At 48.1% G+C, this 24,840-nt stretch overlaps 1 protein-coding gene across 1 annotated transcript; it reads left to right on the plus strand.

The window, feature by feature from the left end:
* The first annotated feature begins 21,019 nt into the window (after window positions 1-21,019).
* On the plus strand, window positions 21,020-22,744 carry LOC123074121 (EPIDERMAL PATTERNING FACTOR-like protein 5). The gene is made up of 2 exons (XM_044497053.1): window positions 21,020-22,215; window positions 22,325-22,744. Exons 1-2 carry the CDS (start codon window positions 22,090-22,092, stop codon window positions 22,529-22,531), a joined length of 333 nt encoding a protein of 110 aa, XP_044352988.1. The 5' UTR covers window positions 21,020-22,089; the 3' UTR covers window positions 22,532-22,744.
* The last annotated feature ends 2,096 nt before the right edge of the window (window positions 22,745-24,840 follow it).

Consider the following 24,840-nt stretch of genomic DNA (forward strand, 5'->3'; position numbering starts at 1 on the left):
ACGAGAAGGCTTCCTTGATCTCGTGGCCAGAGAATGGGCTAAGGATTTAGGAGGGAAGACTGCTCTTCAGCGCTGGCAGAATAAGATTAGGCATTTGAGGAGTTTCCTGCGTGGGTGGGCTAAGCATCTTAGCGGGATTTATAAGGTCGAAAAGGAAAGGCTCCTTTCCCTTATTCAGTCCCTAGATGTAAAAGCAGAAACAACCGTGCTGCCGGCCGCGGAGCTTCATGCCAAGCTTGACGCGGAGATGAGGCTGAAAGAACTTCTTCGAGAAGAGGAATCGAAGTGGGCGTTGCGGGCCAAGGTCCAATAGGCAAAGTTCTCGTCCATCGGTGGATACCGAAATGTCATCAACAATAGTAACACGGTCTTACTGACAGAGTTGTACATCGAGGTGTTTACATAAGCAGTAAATTATTACTGCTTAGATCATATAGATCACAAGAAAGATTAAACAAAACAATGGAAAGGAAAATGTGTTTAAACACATATTTCAGGGGTATATCCTTCCCAAGGACAAGCAGAGCATGATATCCATGATTGGATAGAAGTAAAAACCCTTTAGGTAAGGGGAGAGAAATTTCATGACATCACCCATACAACGGTGTTTGGATAATGGACAAAAAAAATTTAGCATTGTTCTTCAAATGCTCTTATTGAAAATCGGAGTACCACAGACATGTTTCGAGATAGCATTGACATGGTCTTCAAGCAAAGATGAGAATTTGGATACAGGAAGGATCCATCGGGAAAAACTTGTAGAATAAGTCTTACAATTTTCTCATGGAAGAATGGATAACCTTGCTAATAAGGAAACTATAACAACAGGTCATCCCGCCAGGTGTGCTGGGAATCATCACCTTACCGGGTCATTAAAGACCAGTGTTATAACTCTTGGAAAAATGTTCCAACCATCATATATGACCGAGATTCAGATATGATCGGTGTTTGGATACCTCAGACTCAGGATGCCTGAGAAGAAAAGGTGCAAAACAAATTGACGAGACGACATTGTAAGATTCTCGGGAAATTTACTACGGAAGCGAGTTCCGAAACAAAAGCTCATCATTAAACCAATGAAGGGATAAGGAGGTAGCTGATGAACTCAACGACAATTCATCAAGACTTCAAAAAGATGGGTTTCCACAATTATGTGAACATGGAGATAAAATTAGTCAGATCAAATGATATGATGATGTATGCTCGAGGAAAACATACACAGTCAAACATTGGTTGAAATGTGCACCCGAAATATGGGCTAGGTAGCACGATCAATGTTCGAATGATGATTCATTAAGCCATAGATGTAGAATGAAACTATAGACCAATAACTTCAAAGCAATAGGGTTGCTAGAAGTTTAGAATTTACACATCACAGACCATTTGTCAGTATTTCGTTTAGAAACAACACGGGGACCAAGAAAGAATGGTGATGGTGAGAAGTATCACTGTACCAAGAATTCTTAAGAGGTGGAGTAATCCTCACGACATTCTTGACATAAAAGATGGTAATACTCCAAGGTAGAACATATCATAAGCTAGATAGCAGGGAAATCAAGATACAACACAAAATATGAACACGTTTGTGTTGGGGGGAGGCAAGAATGTTGTCGATGATAACACAATTCATCGAGGGGCAAGGATGGTATTTCTCATCATGAACACAGTTGACATCTCGGAAGAAGTCAAAGTGTTGAAGGTGATCCGACACATTTGCCGGGAGGTTTCGAGAGGATGCAATCAAACAACAACGGCAACAAGCAAGGGAATGACGTAGTGGCAAGTTATAGGATCAAAATATAAGATGCAAGCTCGGAACCAAGGTTGCCTTTCAAGACAAGCAACATGATGTTGAAAGCTCGACGTAAGTCGTGCTCACACACTGAAGAATCCATGCACCAGAGAAAGATGAGGTAGCACGGTCAAAGATAGCAAGACCAGGATGCAGCCGATAGTCTAGGAATGACCAGATTGAGTTCAGAATTTCCTCGTAAAAATACTAGGGGTATTTGATTTGTAGTGCGGAATAATTTCACTAGTCGGTGTCCTCGGTTGATAACAACCTAGAACCCGTAGAGTGATTACGACAAGGAAAGACATTACTTCAACAAAGTTAGTAAGATGTGGTGCAATGGCAAGACATCTTTGAGATACCAGGGGGTAATACTCGAAGGTTGAACATGATAGAAGTAGTACCGGGTCATTGACCTATGACAGTAGATACTTCAACCTTGCCAAAAATAGACGAGGCACTGGAATGAATTCCCATCAGATATATTAGATCTGGACAACATGGTCGGAACCATAACTGTAAGGAATCAATTTCAAGAATACTGAAAGAATCATACAGCTGGATAATCATTTTGCAAGGAGCTTTCGAGACGGTCTACATCATTTTCATGGGCATGAACATGAAGTTCAAGGTCGACTCCCATTTCTTTAATGCATATCATTTCATTCACCTCTCGCTTTGATAAAACTGTAGTGTTGGAATTTTATCTGGTAGAACACCGGAAGAGTATGACTTGTGAAAACTTTTGGGTTCTCACGGATTAGGGGAAGGCATAGGTTCAACCCATCGGGCATCTTAGTAACATATACCACAAGTTTCAAAAGTAAATACACAAGCTCGAAAGCATAGCATGGTTGGCCAAGCAGAGGATACAATTTACCAAAGGCATTATGTATCAGCGGAAGAACTCACAAGGTGATTGAATATGAAGGACGTTGTCGGATAAAAATCCAACAATGGATCGGGCGATCCACAACGGAGCTGATGTGAGTATCGATACTCACTCGGAGGAAGAAAGAATGCAGAGGCATCAGATTCAAGAATCACCTGATTAGTCTGATGCTTAAATAGAAAGAAATTATGGTTTCCAAAACGAAGGATCAGAAGCAGACGCTCTGATCAAGGATGGATAAGTTGAAAACACTTAGTTGGACAATCAATAAAGGTTTGAATTGCCGAGAACCAACTCATGTCCGGAATGACGTCTGAGTCAGAAAGATAATTTTTAAAAAGGATAACCTGTTATCGAAGACTACTAGTCATATGGAATTAACCATAATGCAAGCAGGCAAGAATTTCAAGAATAACAGGCTGTAGAGGATTTTCGAAAGATCGAAAAGTATTCCGAAGAATTTTGTGAGACACACGAATCATCTGGGGATGAGCGGATACTCTATAAGTGCGAGAAATTGTCCGTAGGGATATTCAGGTGGCAAGAACTGCAAGATAGTAGGCACAAAATATTCTCGGAACAATAGAGAGGATTTCAGCGTATCTTGTAATAACAAGATCAACTGGGAAACATTGTATGAATGGTGAGTATACGTGGTTATCCATAGGAGTTTATCGATGGAAGGGAATTGCAAAAGCGATGAACACAAGTTCTCGGGTTAACAACGGAGAGTGTCTTCAGGGTCCTCACGTGCAGCAGACGATCATCAGTAATAAGGGGCTCTCCGGGTGAAAGTGATAACGAGATCCTAATGTTAGAATTAGCAAAATTCGTTTAACCCGAATAGAAGAGAGATCAGAGTCCCAGAGTATAGACAAGGAGTAAAAGAACCTAGTACCACCCAATGACGACGTGGGCCCATAAGCCACACAGCCATGTTAGTAAAAGTTTTTCAATGACTAGACTCGACTTCGGCCAAGGAGTTGGAAAGGGGGATTCCTACAGGCAGTCGGCTCTGATACCAACTTGTGACGCCCCCGATTTGACCGTAGACTAATCATGGACGCAAATGTGTACGATCAAGATCAGGGACTCACGGGAAAGATATCACAACACAACTCTACAACATAAGTAAGTCATACAAGCATCATAATACAAGCCAGGGGCCTCGAGGGCTAGAATACAAGTGCTCGATCATAGACGAGTCAGCGGAAGCAACAATATCTGAGTACAGACATAAGTTAAACAAGTTTGCCTTAAGAAGGCTAGCACAAAAGTAGCAACGATCGAAAAGGCAAGGCCTCCTGCCTGGGACCTCCTAACTACTCCTCGAAGCCGAACTCCATGTAGAATCATCCTCGGGATCTCTAGCTCCTGGACTCCAGCATCTGGTTGCGACAATCAGGTATAGAAAGGGGAAAAGAGGGAGAAAGGCAACCGTGAGTACTCATCCAAAGTACTCGCAAGCAAGGAGCTACACTACATATGCATGGGTATATGTGTAAAGGACCATATCGGTGGACTGAACTGCAGAATGCCAGAATAAGGGGGGGATAGCTAGTCCTGTCGAAGACTACGCTTCTGGCCATCTCCATCTTGCAGCATGTAGAAGAGAGTAGATTGAAGTCCTCCAAGTAGCATCGTATAGCATAATCCTACCCGGCGATCCCCTCCTCGTCGCCCTGTTAGAGAGCGATCACCGGGTTGTATCTGGCACTTGGAAGGGTGTATTTTATTAAGTATCCAGTTCTAGTTGTCATAAGGTCAAGGTACAACTCCGGGTCGTCCTTTTACCGAGGGACACGGCTATTCGAATAGATAAACTTCCCTGCAGGGGTGCACCACATAACCCAACACGCTCGATCCCATTTGGCCGGACACACTTTTTTGGGTCATGCCCGGCCTCGGAAGATCAACACGTCGCAGCCCCACCTAGGCTCAACAGAGAGGTCAACACGTCGGTCTAAATCCTATGCGCGCAGGGGTCTGGGCCCATCGCCCATTGCACACCTGCACGTTGCGTACGCGGCCGGAAGCAGACCTAGCCTAGCAGGCGTTCCAGTCCAATCCGGCGCGCGCCGCTCCGTCGCTGACGTAAAGAAGAGCTTCGGCTGATACCACGACGTCGAGTGCCCATAACTGTTCCCGCGTAGTTAGTTAGTGCGTATAGACCAAATGGCCAGACTCAGATCAAATACCAAGATCTCGTTAAGCGTGTTAAGTATCCGCGAACGCCGACCAGGGCCAGGCCCACCTCTCTCCTAGGTGGTCTCAACCTACCCTGTCGCTCCGCCATAAAGTAACAGTCGGGGGCCGTCAGGAACCCAGGCCCACCTCTACCGGGATGGAGCCACCTGTCCTTTCAGCCCCCTTGTTGAGGATATAGACCTGGGAGTCACCCGCCAGGAGGGCCGGGTTACACTAAGGGTCATTGCCAGAAGCCCGGAGCTAAGTTTCAAGATAATGGGCCAGAGATGGGCTGAGACCCGGCGATGGCTTATTGCCCATAGTTATCATCATTGTTATAGTAGACTTGTAGTGTAAGGCAAGTATTGTTTAGAGTCCGAGCCGGACACTCTTATGAGCCGGCCGGGACTCTAAGGGCCGCTGGGTGCCAACCTCCCTATAGAAAGGGACGACCCGGCAGCGGTTTAGGGGCGACAACAATCTGATCGAGAGCCGGGCATAGCTGTTTAGCTCCCTGGTTATCGAAACCCTGATTAATACCACCTCAACTGGACGTAGGCTTTTACCTTCACCGTAAGGGGCCGAACCAGTATAAACCCTCGTGTTCCTTGTCCCACTTAACCCCTTCAAGCTTCCCAATTGCGATGGCTCCACGACTAAGTCCTAACCCGAGGACATCTGCCGTGACAATTCCACGACAGTTGGCGCCCACCGTGGGGCTGGCGCACGGTGGATTTGAGTTCTTGAAGGGCAGCTTCGAAGGGCTCAAGGGATACGCTGTGGGCCGGATGACCAAGAGTCGTCGCGGCAAGCTCTACATCGACGATGCGGACTGGGGCCCCGACGCCGGCTCAGTGGAGTACGGGTACCGGGTCCCCTTCGGTGGAATTCATGTCTTCATCGGCAAGATTGGAGAGCCGGGCCCCGAGCCGGATCTCCGCGCCGGTCTCATCGAAACGGCTCAGCGCGCACGACCCGCCCGGGCCCGGCCTGCCTTAAAGCGCGCTTTTGTGGGATGCATCCACGGAGGGCCCTCTGATCCATCTGGGTCTGGGGATGAGGCGGCCGCCGGCTCTGACGGCGAGTCGGCCGCTGATGAGTCAAACTCGTTGTACCAACTTCAAGATGGCAGGCTCATGAGTTATTCCGATGGCAGCAGTATTCCGGACCTTTTTGAGCCGCCAAGTCAGGTTGGAGTTTTTATGGCTGGTGCGCAGCCTGTTCAGAACCCCGCTTCCGGATCGGAAAACCCGGTGCCTTCCCCGGCTCAGGTGCTGATGGATCTCACGGATAAGATGACGGCCCTGTTAACCGCAACGGTCGACCCAGCGGATCAAGTTCAGCATGATGCGGCGGTGGCACAGCTAAAATTGGATCTGATAAAAGCTAAAGAGGACCTTGCAGCGGAAGGGATCAGACTGGCTGCGGAGCGGGCGGCTCTCGATGCCCGGACTCAGCTGATTCAGGCGCACTCCTTCCAACTCACGATGGATCAGAACGCGGCCAATGAGGTCATGAGAAGGAGGCATCAAAAGGCTCAATCTCGACTCCCGCCGGTTTACGATCCGCGCAACCTCTTCAACACACCGGGTGCAGGGTCTAGTCACCCGCCGGGGGTCGTAGCACCCGGATCTGGACCCCTTATTCAACCACGAGTGATGGGGCCTCCCCAGGGGCCCCCCGCCCCGCCTCACTATGTGCCAATACCCCCGGGCCATTATAATAACCCGCTGGAGAACATGGTCGCCGCAGCGGCACGACTGGCGGCTCTGCCCGTTGATGGCGACTCTCCGACGGCTATTGAGACCCGCCGGGCCAGAGAACTCCTCCAGACAGCGCTGACGCAGCAAGAGGCGTACTCCTACAGCCGGGATAGGATCCATTCAACCCCTCGTCTAGGGCAGAGCCCGAGTTACAGCCGGCACATGGTCTCGGCGACCGGCTCAAGTAATGTCCGACGCCATGACCCGCCCCCTGGTCATGGCCCGGCTCATAATGGAGCCTTCTACGTAGCAGACCAAGCACGCCAGGAGGCGGAGCAGGCGCCTCAAGTGATGGCTTACCAGACCCCCCCGGCTTATCCGACGATGTCCGTTGATGCGGGTATCCCTACTAGAACCGGGGGTGTCCCGTGTTTGATGCCAGCTATCCGTAATGAACGTCTACCCAAGGACTTCAAAGGACCTAGGAAGGTGCCTAACTATACAGCAGACTTACAGCCGGCAGCCTGGATCGAGAGTTATGAGATGGCTATGGAATTGCTGGAAGTCAGCGAGGCGGCCATGGCCAAATATTTCACCATGATGTTAGATGGAACTGCCCGCACGTGGTTGAAAGGGTTACCGCCGAACTCCATCGGGTCTTGGGCTGAGCTGAAAGCCCGGTTCATTCAAAACTTCAAAGATACCTGCAGGCAATCTATGTCAATCGTGGATCTGACTAACTGTAAGCAGCAGGAGGGTGAATCCACGACCCATTGGGTTCGCCGGGTCAAGGAGATCATACATTCATCGGATAAGATGGATGCCGGCTCTGCAGTCTTAATGTTGGAACAAAACTGTCGCTTTGTGCCCCTAAAGATGAAACTCGGGCGGCTTAAGCGTGACTGTACTGATATGGGTACACTGATGGCAGCTCTTGTCAAGTACGCCGATTCCGATGGTACCAAGGATCCCCCTTCAGATGATGAAAGGGCAGGGAAGGGAAAGAAGAACGGCAACGGCAAGGGTCCTCAGTTTAGCCCGGGGAACCAAGGAGGAGGCAAGCGCAAGGCCGATGGCAGCCTAGAGTTTGTAGCCAACACCAACTCTCAAGGTAATAACCAGCGACGCAAGGGGAGGCCCCCTCCCCGAGGCGGCGGGTCAGGACCTTCTCTGGAACAGCTGTTGAATGAACCTTGTCCGAGACACGGTTCTAGAGAGAAGCCAGCGACTCATCTGTGGAAGGATTGTGCTATCATGAAGGCCTTTAAAAACTACAATGGTCCGGGTGGCGGCTCAGGCGCCGGCGGCTTTCATGGCCCGGGCGGCGGGTCAAATTCCGGTCCTCAGAACGGTCAAGGGGGCTTTAATCAACAGTCTGGTCAGGGTCATCAACAGCAACAGGGGGGCTATCAGACCAACCCAAAGCAGCTTAGCGGTGGACAGTATCACGTGTTCACCACTAGTTTGTGCAAACGAGACGAGAAGCTTCACAAGAGGGCTGTTAATGCTGTTAAGCCGGCGGTTCCACGCTACTTACGGTGGTCGGAGCAGCCCATAGGGTGGAATAGGGAGGATCACCCTCCCCGGGTGGATAACCCGGGCCACCTGGCCTTAGTGGTCGCTCCTCAAGTGGGAGGCTATAAGTTCACAAAGGTACTCATGGATGGAGGCAGCAGCATCAACATCCTCTATTATGAGACTTTCCGTCGTATGGGGCTAGTTGATAAGAACCTCAGCCAGTCAAATACTATCTTCCATGGTGTGGTACCCGGTAAATCGGCTTATCCAGTCGGCAAGATCGAACTGGAAGTGGCCTTCGGTGATGAGAACAACTACAGGGTGGAGAAGTTGACCTTTGAGGTGGTCAAGATAAGAAGTCCTTACCACGCCATATTTGGACGGCCGGCTTACGCCAAGTTCATGGCACGGCCGTGTTATGTGTACTTACAACTCAAGATGCCGGGTCACAACGGGACCATTACGGTTCACGGCAGCCGGAAAGTGGCTCTGGAGTGTGAGGAAGGTGACGCGGCTTATGCAGAGTCTGTTTGTGCCACAGAAGAGTTGAAATTTTATAAAGACAATGTTGACCCAACAGATATGACCTCTCTGAAAAAGCCAACCACGGAGAATGAACCAGCAATGAAGTTTAAATCAGCTGATGAGACTAAACTTGTTGATTTTGTTCCAGGTGACTCGTCTCAGCAGTTCAACATCAGTGCAAATCTGGACCCGAAATAGGAAGGCGCGCTCATCGAGTTCATCCGTGAGAATAGGGACATCTTCGCATGGAAACCTTCTGACATGCCAGGTGTACCTAGAGAACTCGCTGAGCACACTCTCAATGTTGATCCAAAATTTAAGCCGGTCAGACAGTTCCTTCGACGGTTTAACGAAGAGAGGCGGAAGGCTATTGGTGAAGAAGTGGCCCGGCTTTTGGCGGCCGGGTTCATTGTTGAGGTTTTTCACCCAGAGTGGTTGGCTAACCCGGTGCTTGTACTTAAGAAGAACGGCACCTGGCGGATGTGTGTGGACTACACGGACTTGAACAACGCGTGTCCGGCTGATCCTTTTGCTCTCCCCCGTATTGATCAGATCATTGATGCTACGGCAGGTTGTGCACGCTTAAGTTTCTTGGATGCCTATTCCGGGTATCATCAAATTAAGATGGCAGTTAAGGACCAGGAGAAGACGGCGTTCATCACTCCCTTTGGAGCCTTCTGCTATGTCTCTATGCCCTTTGGGCTCAAGTGTGCGCAGGCGACTTACCAGCGTTGTGTACAGAATTGTCTCCATAAACAGATCGGGCGCAATGTTCACGCTTACGTGGACGATATTGTGGTTAAGTCCATCAAGGAGGAAACCATGATAGATGACTTAAGGGAAACCTTCGATAATCTCCGGGTCTACAAGATGATGCTTAACCCGGCCAAATGTGTTTTTGGTGTTCCTGCGGGCAAGCTATTGGGCTTCTTGGTTTCTGACAGAGGAATTGAAGCTAACCCGGAGAAGATCAAAGCTATCACTTCTCTAGCTAAGCCGGCATATATAAATGATGTTCAGCGTTTGGCAGGTCGCATCGCTGCTTTAAGCCGGTTCATAAGCCGCTTGGGTGAGAAGGCTATGCCCTTATATCAGTTGATGAAGAAAATGGATAACTTTGTCTGGAATGATGCAGCTAATACCGCCTTCGAGGATTTGAAAAAGCAACTGGCAGAGCCCCCCGTCCTTGCTGCTCCGGTTGATAAGGAGCCCTTGCTACTGTATGTGGCGGCAAACACACGAGCCGTCAGTGTGGCTATGGTGGTGGAGCGTAAGGAGACGGGTAAGGAGCATCCGGTTCAGCGGCCGGTTTATTATGTCAGTGAGGTGCTTATTGAGTCCAAGCAGCGATACCCGCACTGGCAGAAGCTTGTATATGGTGTGTTCATGGCGAGCCGGAAACTCAAGCATTATTTTCAGGGTCATCCCATCACTGTGGTCAGTTCTGCCCCTCTTGGGGATATTATCCAGAACCGAGAGGCTATAGGGAGAATTGCTAAGTGGGCTATTGAGCTTGGGCCTCATGGCCTCAAATATGTGCCACGCACTGCTGTTAAGTCTCAGGCTTTGGTGGATTTTATTAATGATTGGACAGAGTCGCAAGTGCCCGAGCAGAAGCCGGATAACACCTATTGGACTATTCACTTTGATGGGTCCAGGCAGCTGGAGGGCTCGGGGGCTGGTGTTGTATTGGCTTCCCCTAGGGGTGACAAGTTCCAGTATGTGCTACAATTGATGTTTCCTTGCACTAACAATGCGGCTGAATACGAGGCCTTACTCCACGGTCTTCGGGTGGCTAAGGAGATGAGCTTAAGCCGGGTACGGTGCTTTGGGGACTCAGATTTGGTGGTTCAACAAGTATCAGGCACTTGGGATTCTAAGGATCCCCTCATGGCGGCTTATCGCCGCGAGGTTGATGCCATTGCTGGGCACTTTCAGGGATATCAAGTGGAGCACATTGATCGCAGGAAGAACGAGGCGGCTGATGCTTTAAGCCGGCTCGGCTCTCAACGAAAGCCGGTGCCGCCTAACACTTTCCTGGATGTCCTATATAACCCTTCGGTTAAGTTGCCTACAGAGGAGGACTTGGCTATCCCTGACCCGGAGGCACGACTGGTGGCGGCTCTTCATGTCATACCAGACTGGACAATGCCGTACTTGGTTTATATAACCCGGGGAGAGTTGCCTGAGGATGAAACTTTGGCCAGGCAAATAATCCGGCGGGCCAAGTCAATGATTGTTATCAACGGCGAGTTGCATCATCGCAGTGTTTCAGGGGTATTTCAGCGTTGTATTTCCCCTGAGGAAGGTCAAGAGATCTTGCGCGAGATCCATGAAGGGGATTGCGGCCATCATGCCGGCTCAAAATCCCTTGTGGCCAAGGCATTCCGTCATGGTTTTTATTGGTTGACGGCTCATGCTGATGCGGAGGACTTGGTCAGTAAGTGTGATGGTTGTCAGAGGTTCTCCCGACGGGCTCATGTGCCGGCTCAGGAATTGAGGATGATCCCGATCACTTGGCCCTTTGCGGTCTGGGGGCTTGATATGGTCGGGCCTTTTAAACGGTCCAAGGATAAGAAGACCCACCTCTTGGTGGCAGTGGACAAATTCACGAAGTGGGTGGAAGCTGAGCCAGTTAGCAAGTGTGATGCAGCCACGGCGGTTCAATTTATGAAAAAGGTGATCTTCCGCTTCGGCTTTCCGCACAACATCATAACAGACAATGGCACTAATCTGTCCAAAGGCGCTATGGAGGAGTTTTGTCAACGAGAGCATATCCGGCTTGATGTTTCTTCAGTGGCTCATCCCCAGTCCAATGGTCAAGCTGAGAGAGCTAACCAGGAGATTCTGAAGGGCATCAAACCCCGGCTTTTGGTCCCTTTGCAACGGACGCCGGGTTGTTGGGTGGAGGAGTTGCCCTCCGTCTTATGGAGCATGAACACTACTCCTAACAGGTCTACTGGCTTCACGCCTTTCTTCATGGTTTATGGGGCAGAAGCGGTCCTCCCTAGCGACATCCGTCACGATTCACCTCGTGTGGCGGCTTATGTTGAGACGGACAATGAACTGGCGCGCCAAGTTGCTCTGGACTTGTTGGATGAACAGCGTGATGTGGCAGCAGCCCGTTCAGCGATTTACCAACAAGACCTGCGCCGTTATCATAGCCGCCGGGTCAAAACCCGGGTCTTCCAGGAAGGCGACCTTGTGCTCCGGCTCATCCAGGATCAAACAGATGCACACAAATTATCCCCACCTTGGGAAGGGCCCTTTGTGGTTAGTAAGAACTTGCACAACGGGTCATATTACCTCATTGATGTTCGGGAGCGTAAAGATTCGCGTAAATCTGAGGAGGAGACCCGTCGGCCGTGGAATATCGCTCAGCTTCGGCCTTATTACACTTGAGCTACCGGCTCTTGTGGTGTACATATTTATCTCAGACATATATATATTATGATAAGCAATAAAGCAGGACCTCTGTCCTTTTTTCTCCTCCAAATATACGTGTCATACTAATTTGAAAGGAGGATCCGGCTTATGATCGCATTTGAGTCTAGCCGTAAGCAGTAAGATCACTTGGGGGCTTCCTGTTCAAACATGGGTCGTATTCGAACCAAAGAGAACATAGCTGTCGATACCCATTTGATTGGCAAAGTGCCGAGCTCATTGGGAGGTTGCCTTTGGTCATATTTGAATCATAGTGTAACCCCTCTGAGAACCGACGTGGATCGTATTCGAATCAGCGTCGTTAAACAATTTTCAGAATCACTTGGGGGCTTCCTGTTCAAACATGGGTCGTATTCGAACCCAAGAGAACATAGCTGTCGGTACCCTCTTGATTGGCATCGCCACACCCATTGGGGGCTATATGATCGTATCCGAATCTTGGCTTAAACCCCTTTCGGGCCGGGTCTCTGGTCGTATTCGAACTGGAAGCCCCTAAGTTCCGATTTATCGCAAAGTCTACTCTGATTATGACAACGTGTGCATGGCCGGGTTTCGCTTGACCGGCTTAATTTTGGAGTTATCTTGTTAATTGAACATCCTGGATGTCATCAAGACAAGTCCATTAGAGTTAAGATACCAACCATGCTACCCGGGTCATTTAATCCGGAGGGTGGTAAGCCGTCTTGAGACTTGTGATTTACCTTTCTATGCAGATGCTTGAAGGTACTTTTTTAAAGGTTGAGAAGCACGAAGGATAATTATGACCCGGAGGAGCATCAAAAGAATGACTTCAAAGGATTTCAGCATTCATTACGTGCACGATGGCACGGCAGAGATAAATTGTTGCACTTATTCTATTACAAAAATCTTTCAAAGTTTCAAGGGTGGAGCGTTGTTTGGTGAGCCGCTAGCCGGTTTATGACGCCTGCTGAGTCGAAGTCCCCGGCTCATCTTCTGCTCCGGCTGATCCCAAGGCTTCGAAGGTCGATGACTTCCAGTTGATGCCACTGAGAGCTTCGAACTGAGCTTCTTCGTCAATTAACCCGGCCGGGTCAATCTCGGGGGCGTAGGTGTGTTGGCGAGCCGGAGGAATCAGACTAAGAGCTTCATAGCGAGGGGTTGGAATCCTCTGATTCTCCGCGTTGTACCCCGGCTAATACTTGGTTAAGTCGGTGTCGTTCCCGATGATGGTGGCCACCGGGCGTACAGCCTTCACGCATGCCGCGAAATCCTTCTGGTCGAAGGTGGAGCCATCTTCCTTCAGGCTGGGGTAACCCAGGGCGATGTCTGCCGGGTCTAGCTCCGGCAGGAAGGCTTTGGCCCGGCTCAGCACGTGTACAACTGTAGTCAACGAGTCGACCCGACTTTAGTCACCACATGTGTCATGTGTATAAAGTATATATACCCGTGATCACCTCCCGAAGTGATCACGACCCAGTAGTATAGCATGGCAGACGGACAAGAGTGTAGGGCCACTGATGGAACACTAGCATCCTATACTAAGCAGTAGGATAGCAGGTAAGGGTAACAACTGTAGCAACAATGACAGGCTATGCAGCAGAATAGGATTAACCGAAAGCAGTAACTTGCTACACTACTCTAATGCAAGCAGTATAGAGAAGAATAGGCGATATCTGGTGATCAAGGGGGGGGGCTTGCCTGGAAGCTCAGCCAAGAAGGAGGGGTCGTCGGTGACGTAGTCGTACTCAATCGCATCAACGCCGGTCTCGGGGTCTACCGGAGAAGAAGAGGGGGGAAGAAACAGTAAATACGGAGCAAACAAAGCATCACAAAATATAACAAGGCAATACGCGGTGCAGGGGTGAGCTAACGCAGTACTAGGTGATACCGGCAAAGGGGGAAAACATCCGGGAAAGTATTCCCGGTGTTTGGCATTTTCGGACAAACGAGCCGGAGGGGGAAAGTTGCGTGTTTGCTATGCTAGGGATGTGTGGCGGACGAACGGGCTGCGTATTCGGATTCGTCTCGTCGTTCTGAGCAACTTTCATGTACAAAGTAATTTCATCCGAGTTACGGATTATTTTTTATGAATTTCTAAAGTTTTATTATTTTGAATATTATTAATTCGAATTTAAAAAGGAATTGGCTAGGTGCACACAGCAGCAGCTTAGTTTCAGTGGCTTACAAGTGGGGTCCAATGGTTGGGTTGACCTAGTCCAGGGTGACCAGTCAACAGGGAGTTTGGCCCACATGTCATAGACTACACCTAATAATAGAAATAGGCCTACCCAATTAACTAAACTAATTAAGTACAAGGGCCCACTTGGCATATGATAGTTTAGCCCCTAATCTAACCTACTACTAATTAAATGGACCGGCCATTAGTCTAGCCGTGCCTCACGGCTGGGCATGCGCAGCCACGGCCTGAAGCACACGAGGCATCCAGGAGCAGCCACACGAGAGGCGCGCGAGCTGTGGGCATGGCGTGCACGCGGGGCATGCGCGGGAGGGCGCAGGGCACGGTCGAGGTGGCCAAGGCGAGCGGCACAGGCAGGGCCTTGCGGCAGGGAGCAGAGCACCAACAGGGTGAGCAGCGGGGCAACAACAAAAGAGCAGCAGCAAGCAGCCGCATGGAGCAGGAGCAGCGGTAAGAGGAGCCGCGTGCAGCGCGGCAGACGGCTGCAGGCACAGGGGCGCGGCCACGGGCGGCCGGGTGCGGTCACGGCGGCCGGGCGCGCGCAGGGGGCGACAGGCAGCAACGTTCTAGAGCAGCAGCAGCGCGGTCACGCACGGGAGCTTGAGCTCCGGCCACGGCGGCCGAAGTGCGGGCGGCTAAAAGGCGACGGATCGAGGGGGAGAGCAGGGGGAGCGGGGGTTTTGGAAGAGGAGCTCACAATGGTTCCAACGGAAGCGACGGGAAGGCCGGAGGTGGACTGGAGGCGAGGCAATCGTCGACGGCGGCCGGTGATGTACGCGGTGAATAGGAGGTCGATGGCGAGCGCACGGGACGGCTCCGCTCGATTTGATGCTCTGGATGGACGAAGTCGACGGTGGCGGTCCTCCTGGACTAGTCAGTGCGGCCAGGGAGCGGTCGTGGCCATGGCAACGGCGACGACGCGGTGACGACAGCGAGCGGCGGCGCTCGGGTGAGAGGGCATGGGGGTGCGAGAGGAAAGGGGTGGCCTAGGGTTCGAGGAGGGGCCAGGGTGGTCTTATCCCATCTATGGAACCGCGGGATCAACGACGCGTGTGCATCGGCGGCGTCGACGTGCATGCCGCGTCCATGGCGCCTCTGGTGAACAGGGGAAGGAGATGACCGCTATGGTGGGCTGGGCCTGTACTATAGCTAGTGGGCTCAAGTGCATAGTGCCCTTTAGCTCTTTTATTATTCTCATAGTCTTGTAACTTTTATTCTTTCTGTTTTGACTTTAATTTTAATTGCAAACTAGTTTTATAAAATGTGAAACTTGGTCCGTAAATAGTGTTGCTAATTTAGACTCTGCCACAAAAAGGTTTGGGAGTTACTTAAATGTTTTGGAATTTTATAGTTTGGAAAAGCATTTTAAGTTACTGTTTTGACCCTGTTTTAGTTATTTTTGGGCATTTAAATACCTTATAAAATGTTGGTTAGTATATGTTAATTACTTAGAGAATATTTGCAACTCAACAAACATTTTGTCTTTTAAATTTTGAAGAAAACAATTTGACATGCAATTTGAATTTGAGTTTGATTTGGAACCAAGTGATGTTTGGCAAACTAATTGTGATGACTTGGCACTCATTACCAGGGGATTACTGTAGTCTAATTATCCGGGCGTCACAATAGAAGACTGAGGGGGCCGTGCCCCCCCCCCCCCGTCACGTACACGTACAAGGCCATGACTGCATGAGCCTGCTCGGGGCTGCTCGATGTAACTTCAAACTGTTAAAACTAATTCTGTAATTAGGGAAAAATCTCCCCTTGCCTAAACGTCGTTGCGGTTTGTCCCGCAACCGACGCCTTCCTTCGATCTTCTGGAACCGACGCCCCGTCGAGGGATCGTCGTGTCTCTTCGGGACATATAAAAGGGGCCTGTAACCATCGATCAAGATACTCGATCACTTTTGATTCGAAACACGTTATCACGCACGTAAAACAGCCAGCGAGAGCAAAAGAAACAACAGAGAAAGGAGAAGAGAGGGAGCACTCGCCGCCGTTTTCTACGGGGACAATCCGATGGAAGAGGAAGTATGCCTTGTGGACAGTGGTACCACAAACTCCATACTGAGGAGATGAAATATTTCCAAACTCTGAAAAAGATGAATGGAGATATTCTAACTATCGCTGGACGCGGTACATTGATTGTTGGTACTGGAAGTGCCATATTTACCCTCCCAAGCGGTACACAAGTGACGATTGAGGATGCTTTATTGTATCCCGACTCATCACGTACCCTGATCAGTTATCGAGATATCCGTAAGAATGGTTTTCACATTGAAACCCATGAAGAAAACAAAGAGGAGTATCTACTCTTTACTAAAGATCACGGATATGGCAAAAAGGTACATGAGAAAATTCCTTCTCTATCGTCTGGTTTGTACTATACGTACATCAAACCCGTGGAACATGTTGCATACAAAGTAATTTTCCAGAATGTTAACGTATTCCAAACCTGGCATGATCGCCTAGGTCATCCTGGAATAGGGATGATGAGAAAAATTACTAGCAATTCCATTGGTCATAATTTGCTTGAGTCAAAATTTCCTCAATCTTCTGATTTTGTGTGCACATCTTGTGCCACGGGAAAGCTAATTTTGAGGCCCTCGCACCTCAAAATACAAGCTGAACCACTTCAGTTCTTTGAACGTATTCAAGGAGACATTTGTCGTCTCATTCAGCCATTATCTAGACCTTTTCGGTATTTCATGGTTCTGATTGACGCATCTACACGATGGTCACATGTGTGTCTTCTATCCACACGAAATCATGCATTTGCCAAGATAATGAGGCAAGTCATTAAGTTGCAAGCCCATTATCCAGAAAGTCGAATCAAGTCAATTCGAATGGACAATGCTGTAGAATTCTCCTCACGTGCTTTCAATGATTATTGCATGGCTTTGGGGATTGAAGTTCAGCACTCTGTTCCATATGTCCATACACAAAATGGTTTGGCTGAAGCATTGATTAAGAGGATCAAACTCATTGTAAGACCTTTGTTGACGAATTGCAACTTGCCAACCTCTTGTTGGGGTCACGCTGTTTTACACGTTGCTGACTTGATACAATTGAGGCCAACTGCATATCACAGTTCTCCCCCTCTGGAATTGGTACGTGGAAATCCTCCAAGCATTTCCCATCTGCGTAAGTTCGGATGTGCTGCATACATCCTGATCTCACCACCACGACGGACATCTATGGGCCCACACAGGAAGTTGGGGATCTATGTGGGGTACAAATCGCCGTCGATTATCAAGTACCTGGAACACTGACTGGGGATCTATTCACAGCCTATCACGCTGATTGCATATTTAATGAGGAACATTTTCCGGCATTAGGGGGAGATTTCAAGTACCAAAAAGAATGCCCGGAAATTGATTGGAATGCTCATGCCATTTCATCCTCTGATCCACGTACCCAAGAGAACGAACTTCAAGTTCGGAAGATCATTAATTTGCAACATCTTGCAAATAATCTGCCAGATTCATTTACTGATTTGAAAGGTGTTACAAAATCCTTAAACCCGGCCAGAAACGCGCCAGAACGAGTGGAGGTACCAATAAAAACCACTCAAATCCCTATTCCTAAAAAGAGGGGGACTAGTACGACCTCTGACCTGGAGCATGCTTCTAGCAAGCAGCAAAGGAAATCGAGGAGAAAAACCTCGGAGTCAGTAAATGCAGGTCAACTCAACGTTGACAAACACCTGATGGGTAGTATACACCCAGTGGAAGGGCAACTTTCACAACCCAGTTCCAGTGTGCACAAACTGACTGGGACATCGGAACACCCAAACTCGATCGTATTGGGAAATCACGAAGAGTCACTAGGGGTGCAGGAAATTTCCATCAACTATGTTGATTCTGGAGAATCATTTGACCGTAAGACTACGACTGTCGACATATATTTTGCTGAAATGATTGCAGATACCCTTCTCACTGATCATGATCCAAGGTCTATCATTGAGTGTCAAAAGCGCTCCGACTGGCCTAAATGGAAGGATGCAATCCAAGCAGAAATTGCCTCGCTTAACAAAAGAAAGGTATTCACTGAAATAATACCTACACCTCCCAGTGTTTTCCCTGTGGGATTCAAATGGGTTTTTATCCGGAAATGGAATGAGAACAATGAGGTGGTGAGATATAAAGCAAGGCTCGTAGCACAAGGTTTCACGCAGAAACCCAGCATTGATTTCACTGAAACATATTCTCTAGTAATGAGTGCAACCACTTTCCAATACCTTATATCCTTGGCAATGCAAAATCGTCTATCTATGTAGTTGATGGACGTCGTCGCCGCATATCTTTACGGGTCACTAGATTCGGACATATATATGAAGGTTCCTGATGGAATCTCTGTCCCGAATAAAAATGCAAAACGCAACATGTATTGTGTAAAGCTGAATAAGTCATTATATGGCTTAAGGCAGTCGGGGCGGATGTGGTACAACCGACTGAGTGAGTTCCTTCTTCAGAAAGGTTACTCCAATAGTGTTGATTGCCCATGTGTCTTCATCAAGAAGTCCTCTACATGATTTTGCATCATTTTTGTGTATGTTGATGATCTCAACATCATCGGCAAGACATTGATGAAGCACGCAATCACCTAAAGATGGAATTTGAGATGAAGGATTTGGGTAAAACCAAATTTTGCTTAGGCATTCAACTTGAGCACCTTCCCTCGGGAATCATGGTACACCAATCTGCCTATATCAAGAAAATATTGGAGAAATTCAATATGGACAAATCCTATCCATCTAAAACTCCCATGGTGGTTCGATTTCTTGATGTGGAGAAAGATCCGTTCAGACCAAGGGATGATGGAGAAGAGGTGTTGGGACCTGAAGTTCCATACCTCAGTGCCGTTGGAGCACTTATGTATCTTGCAAATTGCACAAGACCTGATATTGCATTTGCAGTGAATCTACTTGCTAGACATAGCGTGGCTCCCACCAAACGTCATTGGTCTGGAGTGAAGAATATCTTTCGATATCTCCAAGGCACAAAGGATCTTGGTCTATTTTTCCAGTTCCAGAAAAATTAGGACTCTGATATGATTGGATATGAAGATGCCGGCTATTTATCTGATCCCCATAATGCCATATCTCAGACCGGCTTCATGTTCCTACATGGTGGCATTGCTATATCATGGAAGTCTTCAAAACAGACTCTGGTGGCAACATCTACCAATCATTCTGAAATAATTTCATTATTTGAAGCAACATGTGAATGTGTATGGCTTCGCAGAATGATAAACCACATACAACAGTCATGTGGAATTGGTTCGATAGAATCACCTACCATTATCTATGAAGATAATGTGTCCTGTGTTGCGCAGATGCAAACAGGATACATAAAGAGTAATATCACCAAGCATATTTCTCCTAAATGTTTTTCCCCCATAATCTTCAGAAAAGCGGGGAAATAAGCATTCTGCAAGTCAAATCATGTGACGACCTTGCTGATTTATTTACCAAGTCTCTACCAAATTCTACATTCCCGAAATGTGTTCATGGAATTGTGTAATTAGGGGAAAATCTCCCCTTGCCCAAACCGTCGTTGCGGTTTGTCCCGCAACCGACGCCTCCCTTCGATCTCCTAGAACCGACGCCCCCTCGAGGGATCGTCGTGTCTCTTCGGGACATATAAAAGGGGCCTGTAACCATCGATCAAGATACTCGATCACTTTTGATTCGAAACACAAACCACGCTCGCCTCTCTTTCCCCAACCACGCTCGCCCTGCCGCTGGGCATGGCGGGTCGCCGGGTCGCCTAACTGCCTCCATCCAGGAACCAAGCCGCCACACGGCGGGCGGCTTATATAGGCGGCGCTTGCGTGGCCGCCATGTGTACGCGTGGCGGGTGAGGTACGCGAGTCGCCCTGTCTTCACTGCACCGCCCGTGAGGCATCAATGAAGGAGGCTGACCGGCGCGGCAGCGCGCGGCAGCTTTGGCATTGATTCCCCTGCGGGAACCGAGGCGATGAGGACGACGAAGCGACGAGAAGAGCCGAGTCGCTGCCAAGGAGGGGCCACCTATTTTCGCGCCAAAAACGATTCAGCCGACGCCCCCAAGCGCCCCCAGCGTGCTAGGTTCGGCCTGGGTCCGCCGGCGCCAATTTCGGCCCGAGCCGGCGAAAAAAGGGCCTTTGGGGGCGTGACTGGGCCGATTTTTCGGCGCCGGCGGCCAAAAAATCGCCTGGGTGGCCTTGTTGGGGGCACGGCTGGAGATGCTCTGAGGTAGATCGATCGGCGCCTGTGTCGCCTAGGTTAGGCGACGCGGGGGGCTTTTCCATATGTCTTGTTTCAGGGCTTTCTTATACCTACGAAGCCATTAACGTAAATGTTACGTAATTAGCCACATGACAAATTATGATTGGGATGTGGGGAAGGAGGGCCCCACCCCAGTTAAATTCAGGGGGAAGAGAATTGTGTTTTGAGGGAAAGTTACCTAAGCTTTCGTAACTCGTTTCCTATAAGTGTAGGATTTTTCCTCCTTCACTCCGTACTAAAATATAAGACATTTTTGCATCATCTTATATTTTGGTACATGCTTTTACAGTTGAATTGGTACAGAGGTAGTATTTGTTGCTATGTATGACAGGGTGTCGGCCAATCGCACAGAGCGATGTGAGTGTGCAGGTCTGTAGCTCTATAAAAATCCGGTTTTGGGACTGATCTAGAAGGTTCCGGTCCTTTTTTTCGTTTTGGTTTCCCCCTTTTCAGTTTTTTCCTTTCCACTTTTTCTAGAAAATGTTCACAGTTTTCAAAATATGTTTGCGGAATGCTAAAAATGTTCCAGTTTTTTTAAATATTCACAAGCTTCAATAAAATCCTATTTTAAAATGTTCTAAATTTCCGAGAAGGTTTAGAATTTTCAACAAGTGTTTACTAGAGTTTTTTTTAAATGTTGCCTTTCTTTCCAATAATGTTCACGTTTTACAAAACAAAGCTCACAAATATCTTAAAAAATGTTCAAGTTTTTTTAATATCCATCTTTTGTAAATGTTCTTGATTTTTTTTAAAATGCAATTAAAAACCCATTTAAAAAAATTATTATCCATGTTTTCTTGATCGAATGAGCTCTCCATCTCCATGTAGTACTAGTAGTATCAGTTGTGGGATTCTAACTTTGATGAATTTCATGAACGGTGTCTTTTCTGGTGACTTAGATGATTGATGGCAAAGAGAGAAATGTTTCTGATTATTCTGGTACATGACTAGATGATCTTCTGAAGCATCTACCGGAGAGATGCGCCGAAAACGAGTGTATGTAGTGCCGTATTTTTACCCTGTTTACCGGCATCCGGCACAGTGAAAATCGTCGTGTTGGACTGAACCAGCGAGAGGCAGAAGCAGATCGAACTCAGACACCAAAAAAAACCATGTGCCGTTAATGCGAGGCGAGGTCCCCGCTGCGACGCAGCAGCAGGGAGCGCTGCAGCCTAGGCAGGCCGAGGAGGAGAAAAGCCTGCGCACTTTTCCTAAATCCGCTCTACTCCTACCCCCGTAGCCTTTCGATGCTACGACGGCACGCCCGAACTCTCTGAAGCGGCAGCCGCCCATGCATGCACACCCGCAGGCCACAGCCACGCAGCAATGGACTAGTTTCCGTGCCCATAACTCTCACGGCCTGCAGCCGGTCATGGCATCGCCATTTCATTTAGGAGTACATGCACGCGTCTAGCTAGTCATCTCCTAGCTAGGCTGCGGAAACCTTATCCCAGAAACAGAGGAGGAGCAGCAGGAGAAGAGCGCCGGCTCCAACAGGATCTTTGTGCTCCTAGGAAACGAGGAGCGGAGAGCAGAGCAAAGTCGGAGACGCTCTGGGCCTGCCATTTCACTGCCGGCCTCGCGTCGCGTGATCGACCGATGCGTGGGGCTCGGCGGCAGCGGCGCAGGCCGCGGGAGCGCGACGTGGCGGCCTGGCTCTTCTTCCTCGCCTGCTGCCTCCTTGTGCTCGCCGTGTCCAGAGCAGAGGAGCCGCGCGCATCGCCGGTACATCTCTTCGTAGCTCGCCGTCTGTTTTTCCAGCACCTTGTGGTCGCTTGATGCATGCAGCACATATGTACACGCATGATGCATGACGCGTTGGTTGATTGTTCAGGTGAGCGCGAGAGGAGGAGGAGGAGGGGAGGAGCAGCGGCTGAGCAGGGTAGGGTCGAGGCCGCCGTGCTGCGTGTGCGAGCAGAGGTGCGGCGGCTGCGCGCCGTGCACGGCCGTGCAGGTGCGCGCCGGAGTCCGGCCGCTGTGCGCCAACTACGAGCCCGTCAGGTGGAAGTGCAAGTGCGGCGACGCCGTCTTCGACCCATGACTCCGTGACCGTCAGATCAGATCAGTGCACGGGAAGCAGCAGCGGCGGATAGGTGATGCCGTTTGCCATCGCCATGCAATGTACAGTAAGTAGAAATAAAGTCTGCATGCATGCATGGCTGGTACTAGGAGTAAATAGCACTCCGTAATTCCTTTTCTCGGCCTTGATTTTCTATAAATCTGGAAGAAAAGAAGAAAGGACGCTCCGGGTGTATATGCTCGTGTCATGTTTATGTTTTTCATCGGAGATGAGAGCTCTCTAAACTCTAATTGAGCGCGGCATATGCTAATATGCTATGCATTTCTCGCAAATGTGTGCGCTCTTGTTATGCTCGCATTGTTGATTGAAGATAAGCGCTCTCAAATATGAGCGACATTGGCATTCCTCACAAACGCTGGCTGTGAGGAGTTTTCCGCCAGAGGAATCAGATGGGAATCTGGAATGTTGGCACGGTCGTCAATGTACTCACAAAGGGAGGAAAAGGTCTTTTTTGGGACTTATGGTGTGTTTGGATGGTTGCCAATACCTACCCTTCCCATTATTTGGTCATGACCAAACTTTGGCGCTTGTTTGGATGGTTGTCAACATGTTGGCCTGCACATGACTTTTATTGGCAACTCTAGCTAAACTATTTAAACAGTGTTGGTAAGTGCATGGGCAAGCAAAAGGTTGACCAAAATATTGCATAGCCAAAATTTTGATTGGGCTAAGTTGAGCTTAAGCCAAACATACCGGCCCCAAAGATGTCTAACCGTTGTCCAATAACTCCATAAAACCCTAAAACGTCATCGTCATTTCATTCTCCTTCGACTATGAGGAATCAAAGACTTGGACTATATGGTAGTTTTAGTAATGGTTAACCCCATTTTTAGTTTACTTTTTCCTGAGAAATTTTAGTTTACTTTGTTAAATTTATGGTAGAGTTTACTCTGTTAGTTTTGGCCCATTAATTATATAGTTGGACACACGTGTGACGCAATATTTCTTTAACGGTTGCCCCATCATAATTATGTATCCAATTAGGGTCCATCCTATATTAAATGGGTTGGCCCATTTAGAACCAAATTGAATTTTATCTCATTGTCTTTCCTATGCATTTAGGCCTGGATTATTTAGCATTCTTTTTCGAACCCATGTAGTCCCTCGCCAAATTTATGAACTTTCTTTTTCAACCCATTATACCATAAAAAGACCACCACAACCTAAATAAATATAACGGTCACAATAATTCAACACAACATCAACATCACGCAAATAACTATATGTTACATCCATTGGAAGTGGCTCAGCCAAACAGGGGCACACGACCGCATGAATCGCATCTCCAAACATATGTACGACTACCCTTGCTTTTATGTTAACCCTTGCAATAGAGTGAGCTTTCCGTCTTCCAACCATCCCAGATCCTATAGATAACATCGCACGGGGTTGAAGATACATGATCATCCAGTGATCATGCATTTATATTTGTATGGTGTTTCTAAAAGAACACATGCAATAACTTCGTAGTTCTAAAATATAACACCGAAATTGCATCATCCACATGCAAAAAATAGTTAAACTGAGTATGCATATCTTCTATCTTCAAATATACAATGTTGGTAATTAAACTTGGTAGTAGTAGCTAGTCACACAACTAAATATTATTGCATGCAAATTAGTAGTAGCTAGCTAGTAATAAAAAAACAAGGTGAAGCATTCGCTACAATAAGCACTCATCCCCCCCCCCCAACACACACACACACACACACACACACAAAGGATGATATAATCACAATGGTTCAAATGGTTTTGCATGATTCAACCAACTAACTCAAAATTTGTCAACACATGCATACTCCGACATTGTGTATGGCCTGCAAGTAGTTCAATCTTTTCTAATACATAATACGACACGACTAGTAACACAACGGTCCAAACAAGTTTTCTTGTGTTGTTCTTGATACGAAGATCAAAACACGTCCAAAAATTCCCAGTAAAATCTCCATGCTAAGATTCCGTGATAAATTTATTGTAATATAAGTGCTTTACTTTTTGTTCACCAATTTAGTATTGTTCTTATGCACAACAAGCTCACATCCAAAGCATTTACAAATGACTAGTGACATATGATGCAGGTAAATCTAATGGAGACATCTAGCAAATGATAAAGTGTGTGAGGTCAGGATATCACATCAGGGAGCACAAACCAAATGTTGAATTAGGTTAAAATAAAAGGTTTACGTGTAGACGTCACATTGATGAAGCTTATAACTACGTAGAGTAGAAGTCAGACTGATGAAAACTGCAAAGTATTGCTTGTTGTTTCA

Source organism: Triticum aestivum, chromosome 3D (assembly GCF_018294505.1).
Source record: "Triticum aestivum cultivar Chinese Spring chromosome 3D, IWGSC CS RefSeq v2.1, whole genome shotgun sequence".
NCBI lineage: Eukaryota > Viridiplantae > Streptophyta > Magnoliopsida > Poales > Poaceae > Triticum > Triticum aestivum.